This window comes from Nycticebus coucang, chromosome 3 (assembly GCF_027406575.1).
Source record: "Nycticebus coucang isolate mNycCou1 chromosome 3, mNycCou1.pri, whole genome shotgun sequence".
NCBI lineage: Eukaryota > Metazoa > Chordata > Mammalia > Primates > Lorisidae > Nycticebus > Nycticebus coucang.
This window is the reverse complement of record NC_069782.1, coordinates 117,983,271-117,997,471: the sequence shown is the minus strand read 5'-3', so window position 1 is coordinate 117,997,471 and position 14,201 is coordinate 117,983,271. Positions and strand designations below refer to the sequence as shown.

Here is a 14,201-nt window from a genome sequence, read left to right as displayed (position 1 = left end):
TAGGGTATGTCAAGCTTTCAACCAAGGAGACAAAGTGAAAATAATAGACCGGCTTCAAGATGGATGACTAAAAGCATCTGGCACTCACCTGCTCCACAAAGAAAAATGAAAATATTGAGAAGGTAATCACACTTTGAATAGATCCTCTAAGATAGAATGCTGGAATTCAATACAGAGGTGACAGAAAACACTTCTAGCAAGTAAGGCAGCCTGCTTGGCCAGGATTGCCCAGGGACCTGAAGAGGTTCTTCTGTGCAAGGGAAGGGGCAGTGAGTGACCCCCCACCAGTAGTCCACATTCCCATTGCAGACTCCTAAACCCTAGCCCTGAGACCCTTGCAGGCCCTGAGACTAACTTATGGAGTTGCCTGGAGAACATGTAAAGGTGTTGCTTCAGAAAGAAAACTCACATTGGGTCCCACATGCCCTTAATCCCTAAGCAGCTACAGCAAGTCATCATGTTGAGAGCCCAGCCCCCACCAGATTGCATCCTGCCCAGGGACACGATGGGCCATGCATTGCCACATCTCTGGCAGTAGCTGCCCAGGCTACTGCCACCAAGGCTAACATGTGAGCTTTTAGGAAATCCCTCTTCTCCCAGTGGTGAGGTTGCTGCACATTTTCACGTTCCGGAAGACACATTCTCCTGCCCACACTAACCACTGCTGCTTCTAGGGCTGAAGCACGAGAGACCTGCATGCTCTTTAGCTTCCTGCATAAAGGTGCTACCACTGAAAGCAGCACTGCCCTTACTAGGGAAAGGGCTGCAGCACAACTGCAGCCACCCACCTGAGCATTCCACCTTGGGCCTGGGGATAACCCCACTCTTGCCTACCACAAACTGTGCCTACACATACCAGGGAGCCTGAGAAAAGAGCTACCTGGCCTGGCTTCGCTGCCCTAGTATCTAAGCATGACACCGTGGGTCTTGAGAATGCTTAGTGCACTTCACCATACTGACACCTGAGTACTCCTCCTAGGGTTCTGAGGTTAGGGCCTCCCAAACTGTTGCTACCACTGCAATTGACACCCATTTGCATTCAATACCTCTAGGAACTGAAACAAGACAAGGGTGCCCATTTTCATCACTCCTATTTAACATAGCATTAGAAGTCCTAGCCTGAGCAATCAGGCAAGAGAAAGAAATAAAAGTTATCCAAAGTAGAAAAGATGTAAAATCATCCCTTTTTGCTGATAATATAACCTTATATCTAGAAAAGCTTAATGCCTCCATCAATAAACTCTTAGAATTGATAAATTCAGCAAAGTTGCAGGATACAAAAATCAACATATAAAATCAGTAGTGTTTCTATACATCAATAACAATCAAGCTGAGAATGAAATCAAGAAAGCAATTCTGTTGATAGTAGTTACAAAAAAAATACGCTTAGGAGTCAATTTAACTAAAGAGATAAAAGATCTGTACAAGAAAAACTACAAAGCACTTTGGAAAGAAATTATAAAGGATACAAATAAATAGAAGACATTCATGATCATGGATCAGATTAACATTGTTAAGATGACCGTACTACCCAAAGTACTCCACAGATTATATGTAATATTTGTCAAAATACCAATGTCATTTTTCACAGAAATAGAAAAAAGATTCTGAAATTCACACCAAAAAAAAAGAGCTCGAATAGCTAAACTAATCCAATGCAAAAAGAACGAAGCTTCAGGCATCACACTGCATGACTTCAAAATATATTACAAACAAAATAGCATGGTACTGGTATAAAAACAGATGCATACACCAGTGGACAGAACAGAGAATTCAGGAACAAAGCCACATATTTATAGCCAAAGATTTTCAACAAAGGTAACAAGAACATAAATTAGGAGTAATACATTCTTTTCAATAAATGGTGCTGAGAAAACTGAGTATTCATATGGAGAATAATGAATCTAGACCCCTATCTCTCAGCATACAAAAGTCAAGTCAAAGTGGATTAAAGACTTAAATGTAAGCACGGAAACTTCAAAGCTACTAGGAAAAAAACATAGGACATTGGTGTAGGCAAAGATTTGGTGGCTAAGACTTTAAAAATATAGACAACAAAATCAAAAATAGACAAATGGGGTTATATTAAATTAAAAATCTTTTTCACAGCAAACAATCAATGAAATGAAAAGAATGTGAGAAAATATTTGCAAACCTTGCATCTAACAAGGTAATAATAATATCCAGAATATATGAGGAACTCAACAGGAAAAAAAGAAATGATCCCGTTAAAAAGTGGGCAAATATATAGTCCATATAAGGGTCAATATAAGGAATGAGGCCTACCATACTGATATGTACGTGCAGTTTACTTTCTTGTACAGCTTTTATTAAAAAAGATCATGTGAAATCATGCATAATTAAAACACAGTAAAATCATACATACAGTATCATACAAAACTAATGATGAAAACTACTGTTTTCTCGTATTTTAATCATACCTTCCAAAAAAAGCAGTGAAAAAGTCTCTTCCTTATTCTTATTACAAGCATTAAGTTGAGAAAGCACTCTCAATGCTGGCTATACCATTCAGCATACCTGAGCATTTTCCCACAATAAATGACTTCAACTGCATTATCAGATGCCTGGCATTCTCTTCTTTTGGAGTCTACAATTTCTGTGTCATCCTCACTACCTTCTTCCACTTCATCAGCTGCTTCATGCATTTTTTTTTTATTGTTAAATCATAGCTGTGTACATTAGTGCAATCAAGGGGTACAATGTGCTGATATACAATCTGAAATATTCTCATCAAACTGTTCAACGTAGCCTTCATGGCATTTTCTTAGTTATTGTACATAGACATTTGTATTCTGCATTTACTAAGTTTCGCCTGTACCCATTCTAAGATGCACCATAGGTGTGGCCCCACCAATTACCCTCCCTCCACCGAAACCTCCCCCCTCCCTTCCACTTCCTTGGCCCTTTCCTCATAGTCTTGTGCTATAGTTGGGTTATAGCCTTCATGTGAAAGCTATAATTTAGCTTCATAGTAGGGCTGAGTACATTGGATACTTTTTCTTCCATTCCTGAGATACTTTGCTAAGAAGAATATGTTCCAGCTCCATCCATGTAAACATGAAAGAGGTAAAGTCTCCATCTTTCTTTAAGGCTGCATAATATTCCACGGTATACATGTACCACAATTTGCTAGTCCATTCATGGGTCAATGGGCACTTGGACTTCTTCCATGACTTAGCGATTATGAATTGGGCTGCAATAAACATTCTGGTATAGATGTCTTTGTTATATTGTGATTTTTGGTCTTCTGGGTATAAACCTAGTAAAGGAATTATAGGATTGAATGGCAGGTCTATTTTTAGGTCTCTAAGTATTCTCCAAACATCTTTCCAGAAGGAACATATTAGTGTGCATTCCCAGCAGCAGTGTAGAAGTGTGCCGTTTTCTCCACATCCACGCCAACATCTCTGGTTTTGTGATTTTGTTATGTGGGCTACTCTTACTGGGGTTAGGTGATGTCTCACAGTAGTTTTGATTTGCATTTCTCTGATGATTAAGGATGATGAGCTTTTTTTCAATGTGTTTGTAGATCATGCTCTGTCTTCTTTAGAGAAGTTTCTCTTCAAGTCCCTTGCCCACCCTGAGATGGGATCACTTGTTCTTTTCTTGCTAATACGTTTGAGTTCTCTGTGGATTCTGGTTATTAAACCTTTATGAGAGGTATAACCTGCAAATATTTTCTCCCATTCTGAGGGCTGTCTGCTTGCTTTACTTACTATGTTCTTGGCTGTGAAGAAGCTTTTTAGTTTGATCAGGTCACAGTGTATTTTTGATACTGCTTCAATTGCCCGGGGAGTCCTCCTCATAAAATATTCACCCAGGCCGATTCCTTCAAGAGTTTTCCCTGCACTTTCTTCAAGTATTTTTATAGTTTCATGTCTTAAATTTAAATCTTTTACCCAGTGAGAGTCTATCTTAGTTAATGGTGAAAGGTGTGGGTCCAGTTTCAATCTTCTACAGGTTGCTAGCCAGTTAACCCAGCACCATTTGTTAAATAGGGAATCTTTTCCCCACTGAATATTTTTAATTGACTTGTCAAAGATCAAATAATGGTAAGTAGCTGGATTCATCTCTTGGTTCCCTATTCTGTTCCAGACATCTACTTCTCTGTTTTTGTGTCAATACCATGCTGTTTTGATCACTATGGATTTATAGTACAGTCTCGGGTCTGGTAGCGTGATTCCTCCTGCTGTGTTTTTATTGCTAAGTAATGTTTTGGCTATTCAAGTTTTTTTCTGATTCCACATAAAACAAAGTATTATTTTTTCAAGGTCTTTAAAATATGACAATGGAGCTTTAATAGGAATTGCATTAAAATTATATATTGCTTTGGGTAGTATAGACATTTTAACATTGTTGATTATTCCCAGCCATGAGCATGGTATGTTTTTCCATTTGTTAACATCTTCAGCTATTTCTTTTCTTAAAGTTTCATAGTTCTCTTTATAGAGATCTTTCACGTCCTTTGTTAGGTATACTCCCAAATATTTCATCTTCTTTGGCACTACTGTGAAAGGAATAGAGTCCTTGACTGTTTTTTCAGCTTGGTTATTATTGGTGTATATAAAGGTTACAGATTTATGGGTGTTAATTTTGTAGCCTGAGACATTGCTGTATTCCTTGATCACTTCCTAAAGTTTTGTAGTAGAATCCCTAGTGTTTTCCAGATATACAATCATATCATCTGCAAAGAGTGAAAGTTTGATCTCTTCTGCTCTATGTGGATACCTTTGATTGCCTTTTCTTCCCTAATTGCAATGGCTAAAACTTCCATTACAATGTTAAAGAGTGATGGAGACAATGGGCAATCTTGCCTGGTTCCTGATCTAAGTGGAAATGATTTCAATTTAACTCCATTCAATACGATATTGGCTGTGGGTTTGTTGTAGATGACCTCTATTAGGTTAAGAAATGTCCCTTCAATACCAATTTTCTTAAGTGTTCTGATCATGAAGGGATGCTGGATATTATCAAAAGCTTTTTCTGTATCAATTGAAAGAATCATATGGTTCTTATTTTTTAGTTTGTTTATGTGCTGAATTACATTTATAGATTTATGTATATTGAACCAGCCTTGAGACCCTGGGATAAAACTGACTTGGTCATGATATATAATTTGTTTGATGTGTTGTTGGATTCTGTTTGTTAGGATCTTATTGAGTATTTTAGCATCATTATTCATTAGTTATATTGGTCTATAATTTTCTTTTCTTGTTGGGTCTTTCCCAGGTTTGGGGATCAAGGTGATGTTTGCTTTGTAGAATGTGTTGGGTAATATTCCTTCTTTTTCTATATTTTGGAAGAGGTTTAGTAATATAGGTACTAGTTCTTCTTTAAAGGTTTGGTAGAATTCTGACGTAAAGCCATCTGGTCCTGGGGTTTTTGGGGGGAGAGATTTTTTATAGTGATGCTATTTCAGAACTTGATATAGGCCTGTTCAACATTTCCACTTCATTCTGGCTAAGTCTTGGTAGGTGGAGTACATCCAGGTATTGGTTGATACATTTCAGATTTTCATATTTCTGAGAGTTGAGTTTCTTGTAGTATTCATTAAGGATTTTTTTAATTTCTGAGGGGTCTGTTGTTTTTTCATCGTTACCATTTCTGATTGATGAAATTAAGAGATTTTACTCTTTTTTTTCCTGGTTATGTTGGCCAAAGGTTTATCTATTTTATTGATCTTTTTCAAAAAAACAAACTTTTGGATTTATTGATCTGTTGTATAATTCTTTTATTTTCAATTTCATTTAATTCTGCTCTGATTTTAGTCATTTCTTTTCTTCTACTGGGTTTGGGGTTGGAGTGTTCTTCCTTCTCCAGTTGCTTGAGATGTCCCATTAAGTTATTAACTGCCTTTCTTTCTGTTTTCTTGAGGAAGGCTTACAGTGCTATAACTTTCCCTCTTAGGACTGCCTTTGCAGTAACCCAGAGGTTATGGTAATTTGTGTCTTGATTGTTGTTTTGTTCCAAAAATATGATGATTTCCTTCTGAATCTTATCTATAACCCATCTATCCTTCAGCATAAAGTTGTTTAGCTTCCATGTTTTTGTATGGGTATGCAGGTTCCTGTCGTTATTGAGTTCAACTTTATTCCATGTTGGTCTGAGAAGATGCAGGGAATAATTTCTCTTTTTTTAAATTTGCTGAGGTTAGATTTGTGGCCTAGGATGTGGTCGATTTTGGAATATGTTTTGTGGGCTGATGAGAAGAATGTGTATTCAGTTTTGTTGGGATGAAATGTTCTGTAGATGTCTCTTAAGTCCAGATGTTGAATGGTTAAGTTTAAATCTAAAATTTCTTTGCTTAGCTTCTTTTTGGAGGATCTATCCAGCACTGCTAAAGGGGTGTTAAAATCTCCAACTACTGTGGAACTGGAGGAAATCAAGTTGCTCATGTCTGTTAGAGTTTCTCTTATAAATTGAGGTGCGTTCTGGTTGGGTACATAAATATTAATAATTAAAATCTCGTGATATTGAGTATTACCTTTAATGAATATGAAGTGTCCATCCTTATCCTTCCTTATTTTGGTTGGTTTAAAGCCTATTGTGTCTGTGAATAGGATTGCAATGCCTGCTTTTTTCTGCTTGCCATTTGCCTGGAGTATAGATGACCACCCCTTCACCTTGAGTCTATATTTGTCTTTTAATGTAAGATGTGATTCTTGTATGCAGCAGATAATCTGGCTTGAGTTTTTGTATCCAGTCAGCCAACCTGTGCCTCTTTAGAGGACAATTTAAGCCATTCACATTAATTGAGAATATTGATAAGCCTTTCGAGAGTCTGGTGGACATTTTTAATCCTTTTGCGACTGTGGAAGTTCGAATTTGATCAAAATTTTCTGGGTGAGTTTACTTTTGTGGTGGAGGATTACGCTGGTCTTTATGGAGGATAGGTCTGAGAATATCCTGGAGAGCTGGTTTAGTTATGGAAAATTTCTTCAACATGTGAATGTCATTAAAGTATTTAATTTCTCCATCATAAATGAAACTGAGTTTAGCTGGGTACAGGATCCTGGGTTGAAAGTTATTTTGTTTTAGAAGATTAAAAGTCGATGACCATCCCCTTCTAGCTTGAAAGGTCTCAGCAGAGAGATCTGTAGTTATTTTAACATTCTTGCCCTTATAGGTGATGGTTATCTTTTGTCTGGCTGCTTTCAGAATTTTCTCCTTCATATTAACTTTAGTGAAATTGATTATGATGTGTCCGGGGGATGTCTTATTTGGGTTGAGTCATGCTGGAGTTCTGAAACTGTCTGCTATCTGAATTTCAGAATCTCTTGGCATGTCTGGAAAGTTCTCCTTCATAATCTCATAGAGAAGAGACTCTGTGCCTTACAAAGCCACTTTGTCACTTTCGGGGATCCCTATAAGAAGAATATTTGTTTTCTTCGAATTATCCCAGAGCTCTCTGAGAGAGTGATCTGTTTTTGCCCTCCATTTCTCTTCCTCTTTGAGAGTTTGGGAGCATTTGAAAGCTTTGTCTTCAGTGTCAGAAATCCTTTCTTCTGCTTGCTCCATTCTGTTACTGAGGTATTCTACTGTGTTTCTCAGATCTTTGAGGGCTGCAACTTCTTGTCTCAATGTGTCAAAATCTTTTGTCATTTGGTCTTTGAATTCGTTGTATTCTTGAGATATTGTTTGGGTTACTGCTTAGAATTCTAATTCGACCTTATTTGCTATCCAGATTCTGAATTCGATTTCTGACATCTCAGCTATTTGTTTGTGCATGGGATCTTGTGCTGTGTCTCCCCCATTGATCCTTGGGGGACTTGATCTACTCTGATTATTCATATTGCCAGAGTTTTTCTGTTGATTTTGTCTCATGATTGTTTTTCACCATTGCCTCTGGCCATCCTCAGAGTTTGGGAGGTGTCTCTCCAAGATTAGACCCCAGCAGGATCATTCTATTGTTGCTGGATCTTGGTAGGGAGTGACCCTGTGTAGTTCCTCTGGGGCTGCCCCAGCCAGGGAGTTCTGGTGGTGGAAGCAGCTCCAGAGTGTGACACACCCAGATCCAGCAACAGGGCGGGAGGTGGTGCGCACGGTTTTTGGAGTGCCTGGCACCCAGTGACTTTGGCACAGACAGCCCAAGGCTCCAGCAGTCTCTGGCCAAGAGAAGGGCTCCATGCAGAGGCAGGGAGGGCTCTGGCCAGACAAGCGGGCTGTTGTGGAGTCAGGGAGGGTTCAGGAGGGAGGACGCAGGGTTGCATAGCTCCCATAGTTCCTGGTCAGGGCATGCACAGGTCCGGCGGGTGTGGGTCGTAGGTCGTGGGTCAGGGGTCACGGCACAGCTCTTATGGAGGTCCAGGTGGCGCCAAGCCAAGGAGTTTGAGGTTGCTATAAGCTGTGATGCCATGGCACTCTACCCAGGGCAACAGCCTGAGGCTCCAGTGTGCCAGAACTGCTCTCACTCTTGCCCCTGAGGGTTAAGGCTGTAAGGCAGCTCAGTCCCCATCTTTAGGCTGCTCAATCACTAGGTTACTAGCTCCCATCCGATCCTTGCTCTGTAGCTCAGAGGTCAGAACTTTCTGGGGCAGTTCTCTCACAATGGTTCCCTGTGACCCACAGCCAAACACTATTAGCTCTGTCCAGCTCAGCGGCTCAGTCTGTGGCCTTAGACAATGCCCAAAGTTCTCCGCACTCCTGCTCAAGCTCTCCCAAAGGCAGTTCAACTGAGTGCCAAGTGCAAAAACACTGAAACAGTTCACAGGAAAGGCCTTTCCGGTTTGCAGTCTCACTGCTACTTGTACTTACAGCTGCCGGCGGGATTAGGTTCATCATACACACGCAACCACTTGCCAGTTTTCCACTGTTTTTGTCCTCCTCTTGGGGTCCAGAATTCCCTTGCTGACTCCCTGTATCCTCAGAAGGATGATTATAGGCAGATTCCACCAGCCAGAGATGCCTGGAATCTTATCTCCCCAGACTCACTGTGCCCAGTTGCAGGGAAGCTGTTACTTGGCCGCTATCTTGCTCCACCTCCTGCTTCGTGCATTTTTACTCTGATCTGTAATTTGGTCAATATTGCTCATAAAATTTCTTCTGGGTCAGGTTCATTACAGGTTGCCACCTCATTATCCATTGAGATAAAACCTTCCAAATCTACCCCTTCCAATTCTGCTATGGGAGATGTATTGTCTGGTGGGGCCAAAATATTGTGCTCTTCGGTCATGACAAACCCAGCTTTCTTGAAACCCTTTTGTATTGTTTTGGCTAAACTTTTTTCCAAGCAGAACTGATTTAAAGGACAAGATCTAGAGTATTTACTAATGCAGCAGAAGAAGTGCTTCCATAGGAGGACCACAGGTTTGTGTTTTAGTAAAATAAATAATACAATGTTATATAAATTCATCATTAATAAAATCAATTAACAACTCATAATAATAGGTAGTATTATAAGTCTACTATTGCTTATAACAAATTACCACAAAGTTATCAGTTTAAAACCATACACATTTATTATCTCACTGTTTGTGTGGGTCAGTAGATCAGGCATGGTGTAGCTGGGTCCTCTGCTCAGGGTCTCTCCAGGTTGCGCAATCAGAGTCCTGCTCAGGCTGCTGTCTTAATGGGAGGCTTTACTAGGGAAAAATGGGCTTCCAAGCTCATTTAGGTCTTGCACATAATTCTTATTTCTCTATGACTGAGGGCCATGGTTTTTTGCTGGTTATTGCCTGGAGGCCATCCTAAGATGCTATAATCCACACACAGTTCCTTGTAATGTGGGCTTCCTCTACACATCAGTTTATTTCATCAAGTCATCAAGGAGGTTCTCTTGCTGCCATGAGCTAAGATGGATTCTTATATAATGTAACTTAACCAGGGAGTGAGACCCCACCCCCATCACCTTTGCCATATAGCAAATGTGAGCTGGGGTGTGACCTCTTGGACCTTTGCCGGTTCTGTTGGCTGGAAGGAGGCTTGAGATCCCAACCACACTGAGGGGCAGGGCATTACACAAAGGCATGGATATGAGAGATGGAAATCACTAGGATCTCCTTAGGGTTTGTCTGCTTATTATTATTTTTATGAAAATCCACTTGCTTGGAGAAAGGAATGTGCGTTTAATTTTGTTTCCATTCCTCCATCAATCTAACTAGGTCTTGGTAAATTTCCTGAGGTGCATCCTGTCCAAGGTAAAAATCCACATGATTGTAGTATGGAATCAGCTTGTAATAAATAAGGTTTGCAATTTTAGGAAGTAAATTTTCGATGTCCTTGGGATCAGCCACAACATCCTGTCCACCGCTCCACACTGCCGTTGGAATTTCCATCTTAGTGACATTGTAGAAAGGTGGTGTAAGCTAAAGACAATGAAAGAGATAGAAGGAAAAAAGGTTTTGCAGAAAACTACATTATAAAGTAACGTTAACTATCAACTATGGAGCAAATTCTTCAAATGTGCAATTAGGATACACTTAATAGTATATGAACATTAAAATGTTAAAATGGGCACTAATATGAATAAAAAAGACAATCATAGGGCGGTGCCTGTGGCTTAGTTGGTGGGGCACCAGCCCCATATACTGAGGGTGGCGGGTTCAAACCCAGCCCTGGCCAAACTGCAACAACAACAAAATAGTGGCTGGGCGTTGTGGCGGGTGCCTGTGGTCGGGAGGCTGAGGCAAGAGAATCGCCTAAGCCCAGGAGTTGGAGGTTGCTGTGAGCAGTGTGACGCCACGGCACTCTGCCGAGGGTGACAAAGTGAGACTCTGTCTCTACGAAAAGTAAAAAAAAAAGACAATCATATTTCTGACTTGCACTTTTTGGAAATTAGGAGCAGATATCAGAGTAAATTAGGTTTTTTCTTTATGAGGTATCATCTTTCTAGTGGCACTTGATCTAAAAGCATGATCTTTTGAACAAAATACTAGATAAATATTCCTTCTCATAGACAAAAATCTAGGCTTAGTGACATTACTGATACTTGGGCATCAGCAGACTCATCAGGGAGAAGTATGAAAGACCGAGGTATGAAAACAAACATTTGAAGTTAAGAAGGAGCCATCTGCTAAAGAGAGAAAGAGTGGCTTTCGTGTTAAACACCTAGCAAGTTTTCCCTTACCTTTCTTTCCTGTGCTGATCTGATGCTTTTCCTACTTAATAGCTTCCCAGTAGAAGAATGCTAAGTATAAACCTTTAAATGCAAAGATAAAGAGAGGCGAAGACTAGAAAAACAGCGAAACACAGAGGCAGCAACAAATATTAGCAAAGTGTCTCTGAGGAGCCCCTGAAATCAGAACACTTTTAGCACAATGACTTAATTACTCTATGAAGGATGCAAGGGAGAGTCTAGAAGATGATAAAGCAAAAGTGAATATTAAGATTCAGGTTCAGATGCTGGTGGATTTTGGCTGAAATTTTTTTTAAATTTATTTTTAATTGACAGATAACTGTATATATTTATCTGAAAAATATTTTTACTTAATTTCTTAGTAATAAAGGATTATTGGTGGCTGGGCGCCCATAGCTCAGTGATCAGGGAGTTGGCCACATGCTCTGGGGCTGGTGGATTTGAACCCAGCCCAGGCCTGGTAAACAAACAAACAAACAAAAAAAATAGATGGGTGTTGTGGCGGGCACCTGTAGTCCCAGCTACTGGGGAGGCTGAGGCAAGTGAATCACTTGAGCCCAAGAGTTTGAGGTTGCTGTGAACTATGACGCATGGCACTCTACCAAGAGTGACAAAGTAAAACTCTGTCTCAATAAATAAATTTTAAAAAATGTATTAAAAAGAAAAGGATTATTGGTGATTATACCGGTAATTACATCTGTCTAGTTTATAGTGTTATTGTAGCTGTGACTTTAAAACGTGTACACAGTTCATTCTCAGATTGTTTTGTACTTTCCCTTTTCCCCCAAGGTCCCAAGCAAAATTTCACATAGTTGTGGATTAGAATGAATCTGTAAATACAATGATAAAAGCTAATACCTGTGACCCAACTCTCATCCAAGCAGGTCTGAGTCTTAGGGTAAGGCCTTCATCTAAAAGGCTTTTCCTAAAGAAACTCCACAAGCATGCTAAGACAAGGAATTCACTAATTGCAAGAGAAAATAGTACTCTGACTTACTTAAGTGTCTGGCAACCCCCTCATCTAACTAACTATAACAGTTTAGGAGAAGAATCACATTTTGCACACCAGTTGGAGTTATGTATTTTCATTATCGTAGTTGTTATGGTGGCATTGAAAATTACCTTGTTAAAATATGTCCAAATTTCCATATCCCAGATTTGAAAAACCCTTGATGTGTCATTGATGGCTACTTGTTTATTTTGAGGTCAGTCTTTAAGCAAGAAGCCATAATCTTTATTAGCATTCCTTATGTATTGGGGGCGGGGGGGGGCATAACAATCACTGCAACACATATATAGAATTTTTGCTCTAAAAGTTTTTACAGATAATGTCATAAATGTCTTGACACACCATTCCCTGTCACACAGGGATGCTTCTTCCTAAAGGCGATATTTCTGACTGGTATAACTTTAATAATCCACCTTGGCTTTCTTTTTTTTTTTTTAAGTAGCTAATAAATGACATCTCAAAGAACTATTGGAACGGTCATAGTTCATTTTATTAGAGAGGAATAAGAAGTCAGATAATAAACACAGATGAAGTATTTTAAATTCTCTTTAACATACGGTAAGTGCTGGGAGTTTTAAAGAATAAAAGAAAAGGAACAAGAGCAGAGGAAGAAGAATGGACTTTAGATCCAGACATCCTGAGTCATAGTCTGATCCTTTACTAGCTAAATAACTTTGGTAATTTACGTAACCACTTTGATCCTCTTAAAAAGTGGAGATGATAATAATTCTCTTGCTAGGTCATCGTGAGGAGCAGGCATAATGATATTGCAAGTGGTAAGAACCCAGTAAGCAACCTGCAACACAGTAACAAGCAATATCTAGGGTAGTGAATGGGAAGCAGCAGGTACTTAACGAGCACATACAGTTCTGTCCATTTATTTACAATGATCATCATTATTGTACCTGGTGGAAATGCATCAGATTCTCAGCAGGGTTTCCCCAGTCAAAAGCTTGGAGCTGACCAGAATTAACAGCCTAAAATAAAATAGAAATAGCAAACACATTAAAATGATAGAAGAAAATACTATACACTTAAAGATAGCAACAAGAAACATACAAAGAAAACTGACATAATGTCCCACTCTTTAGGCACAAAAGTTAAATTTCAATGAAGATGAATAAAGCAAAAAATAAATAATGATAAAAATTAACACTAATTCATAGAACTCCCTCTTATACCTTTCCAGTGAAATGCCTCTTACAGTAATGCCTTTAAATGTTACAGTGCTATGCAGAAATATTTTTAAAAGATGCTTAATGGAATAATTCCTGAATATCTTGGCTCCAGGGTTTTTATAATTTCCTTTTATAAAGACGTCAGTTCTACATTGCCTACATTAAAAAATTGCTTCTATTATTACTAAACAATTTTGTACTTTATTTTCATGATGTTCTCTAAGCCATTAAGACTATATTCTCTGTCCTTAAATAGTTCTGTCACTATTGGAAGGACTGTTTGCTTACTGAGCTCCCCCAGTTCTGTGTGAGGGGCAGTGCTGCCTCCGCCTCCCATGTGTGGGGCCACACCACCCACTGCATTTTGAGCAATGCAGCCAGGGGCTAAACATCTGAGACGTCGGGTGTGTGACTGTATCTGCATTTAGGCGTTTAAACCTTAAATATTAAAATAAAGAAATTCATATACTTAGGATTTTCTTTTTCTATATTTGCCACCCATGTTGGATTGAGGGGGCGGACGATGTTTACATCTACCTTAAGGCCTTATACTCAGACTACTCTCAGCTTTTTCATAGCTTACATTTCAGATATTTTTCACTACTCATTGATTTAATTATGATTATAGAGGAAGCAGTCTGCTGCTATTGAAATTCTGCAAGTTTTTAGCAATGGGAGAAAATAGAATGTCCCTGTTAGGAATGTGGGCTCTAGCATCAAATGAACCTAATTTGTACTGAGGCTTAACAGATTACTGAGTCTGCCAGGCAAGGTGAGATATTTGTGAAATGAGAATCACATTTTTTTCCACAGGATTGTGAAGATTATGGTAACCCCTGTAAAGCATGTAGCACCCAGTAATGCTCACAAATAGCTCTCTTTCCAATATTACTAGCATCATCATTATCATCACCTTGCC

The 14,201-nt window shown here is 39.2% G+C and overlaps 1 protein-coding gene across 1 annotated transcript in view; it reads right to left on the bottom strand.

The window, feature by feature from the left end:
* Positions 1-9,484: 9,484 nt before the first annotated feature.
* LIPK (lipase family member K) overlaps positions 9,485-14,201 on the bottom strand; it is a 49,958-nt gene continuing 45,241 nt past the window's right edge. Inside the window, exons 9-10 of the mRNA XM_053585107.1 lie at positions 13,010-13,081; positions 9,485-10,325 (exon numbers count right to left, since the gene is read on the bottom strand). Coding sequence (XP_053441082.1) covers positions 10,086-10,325; positions 13,010-13,081 — 312 coding nt within the window. The 3' untranslated portion in view covers positions 9,485-10,085. The remainder of the gene's footprint in view (positions 10,326-13,009; positions 13,082-14,201) is intronic.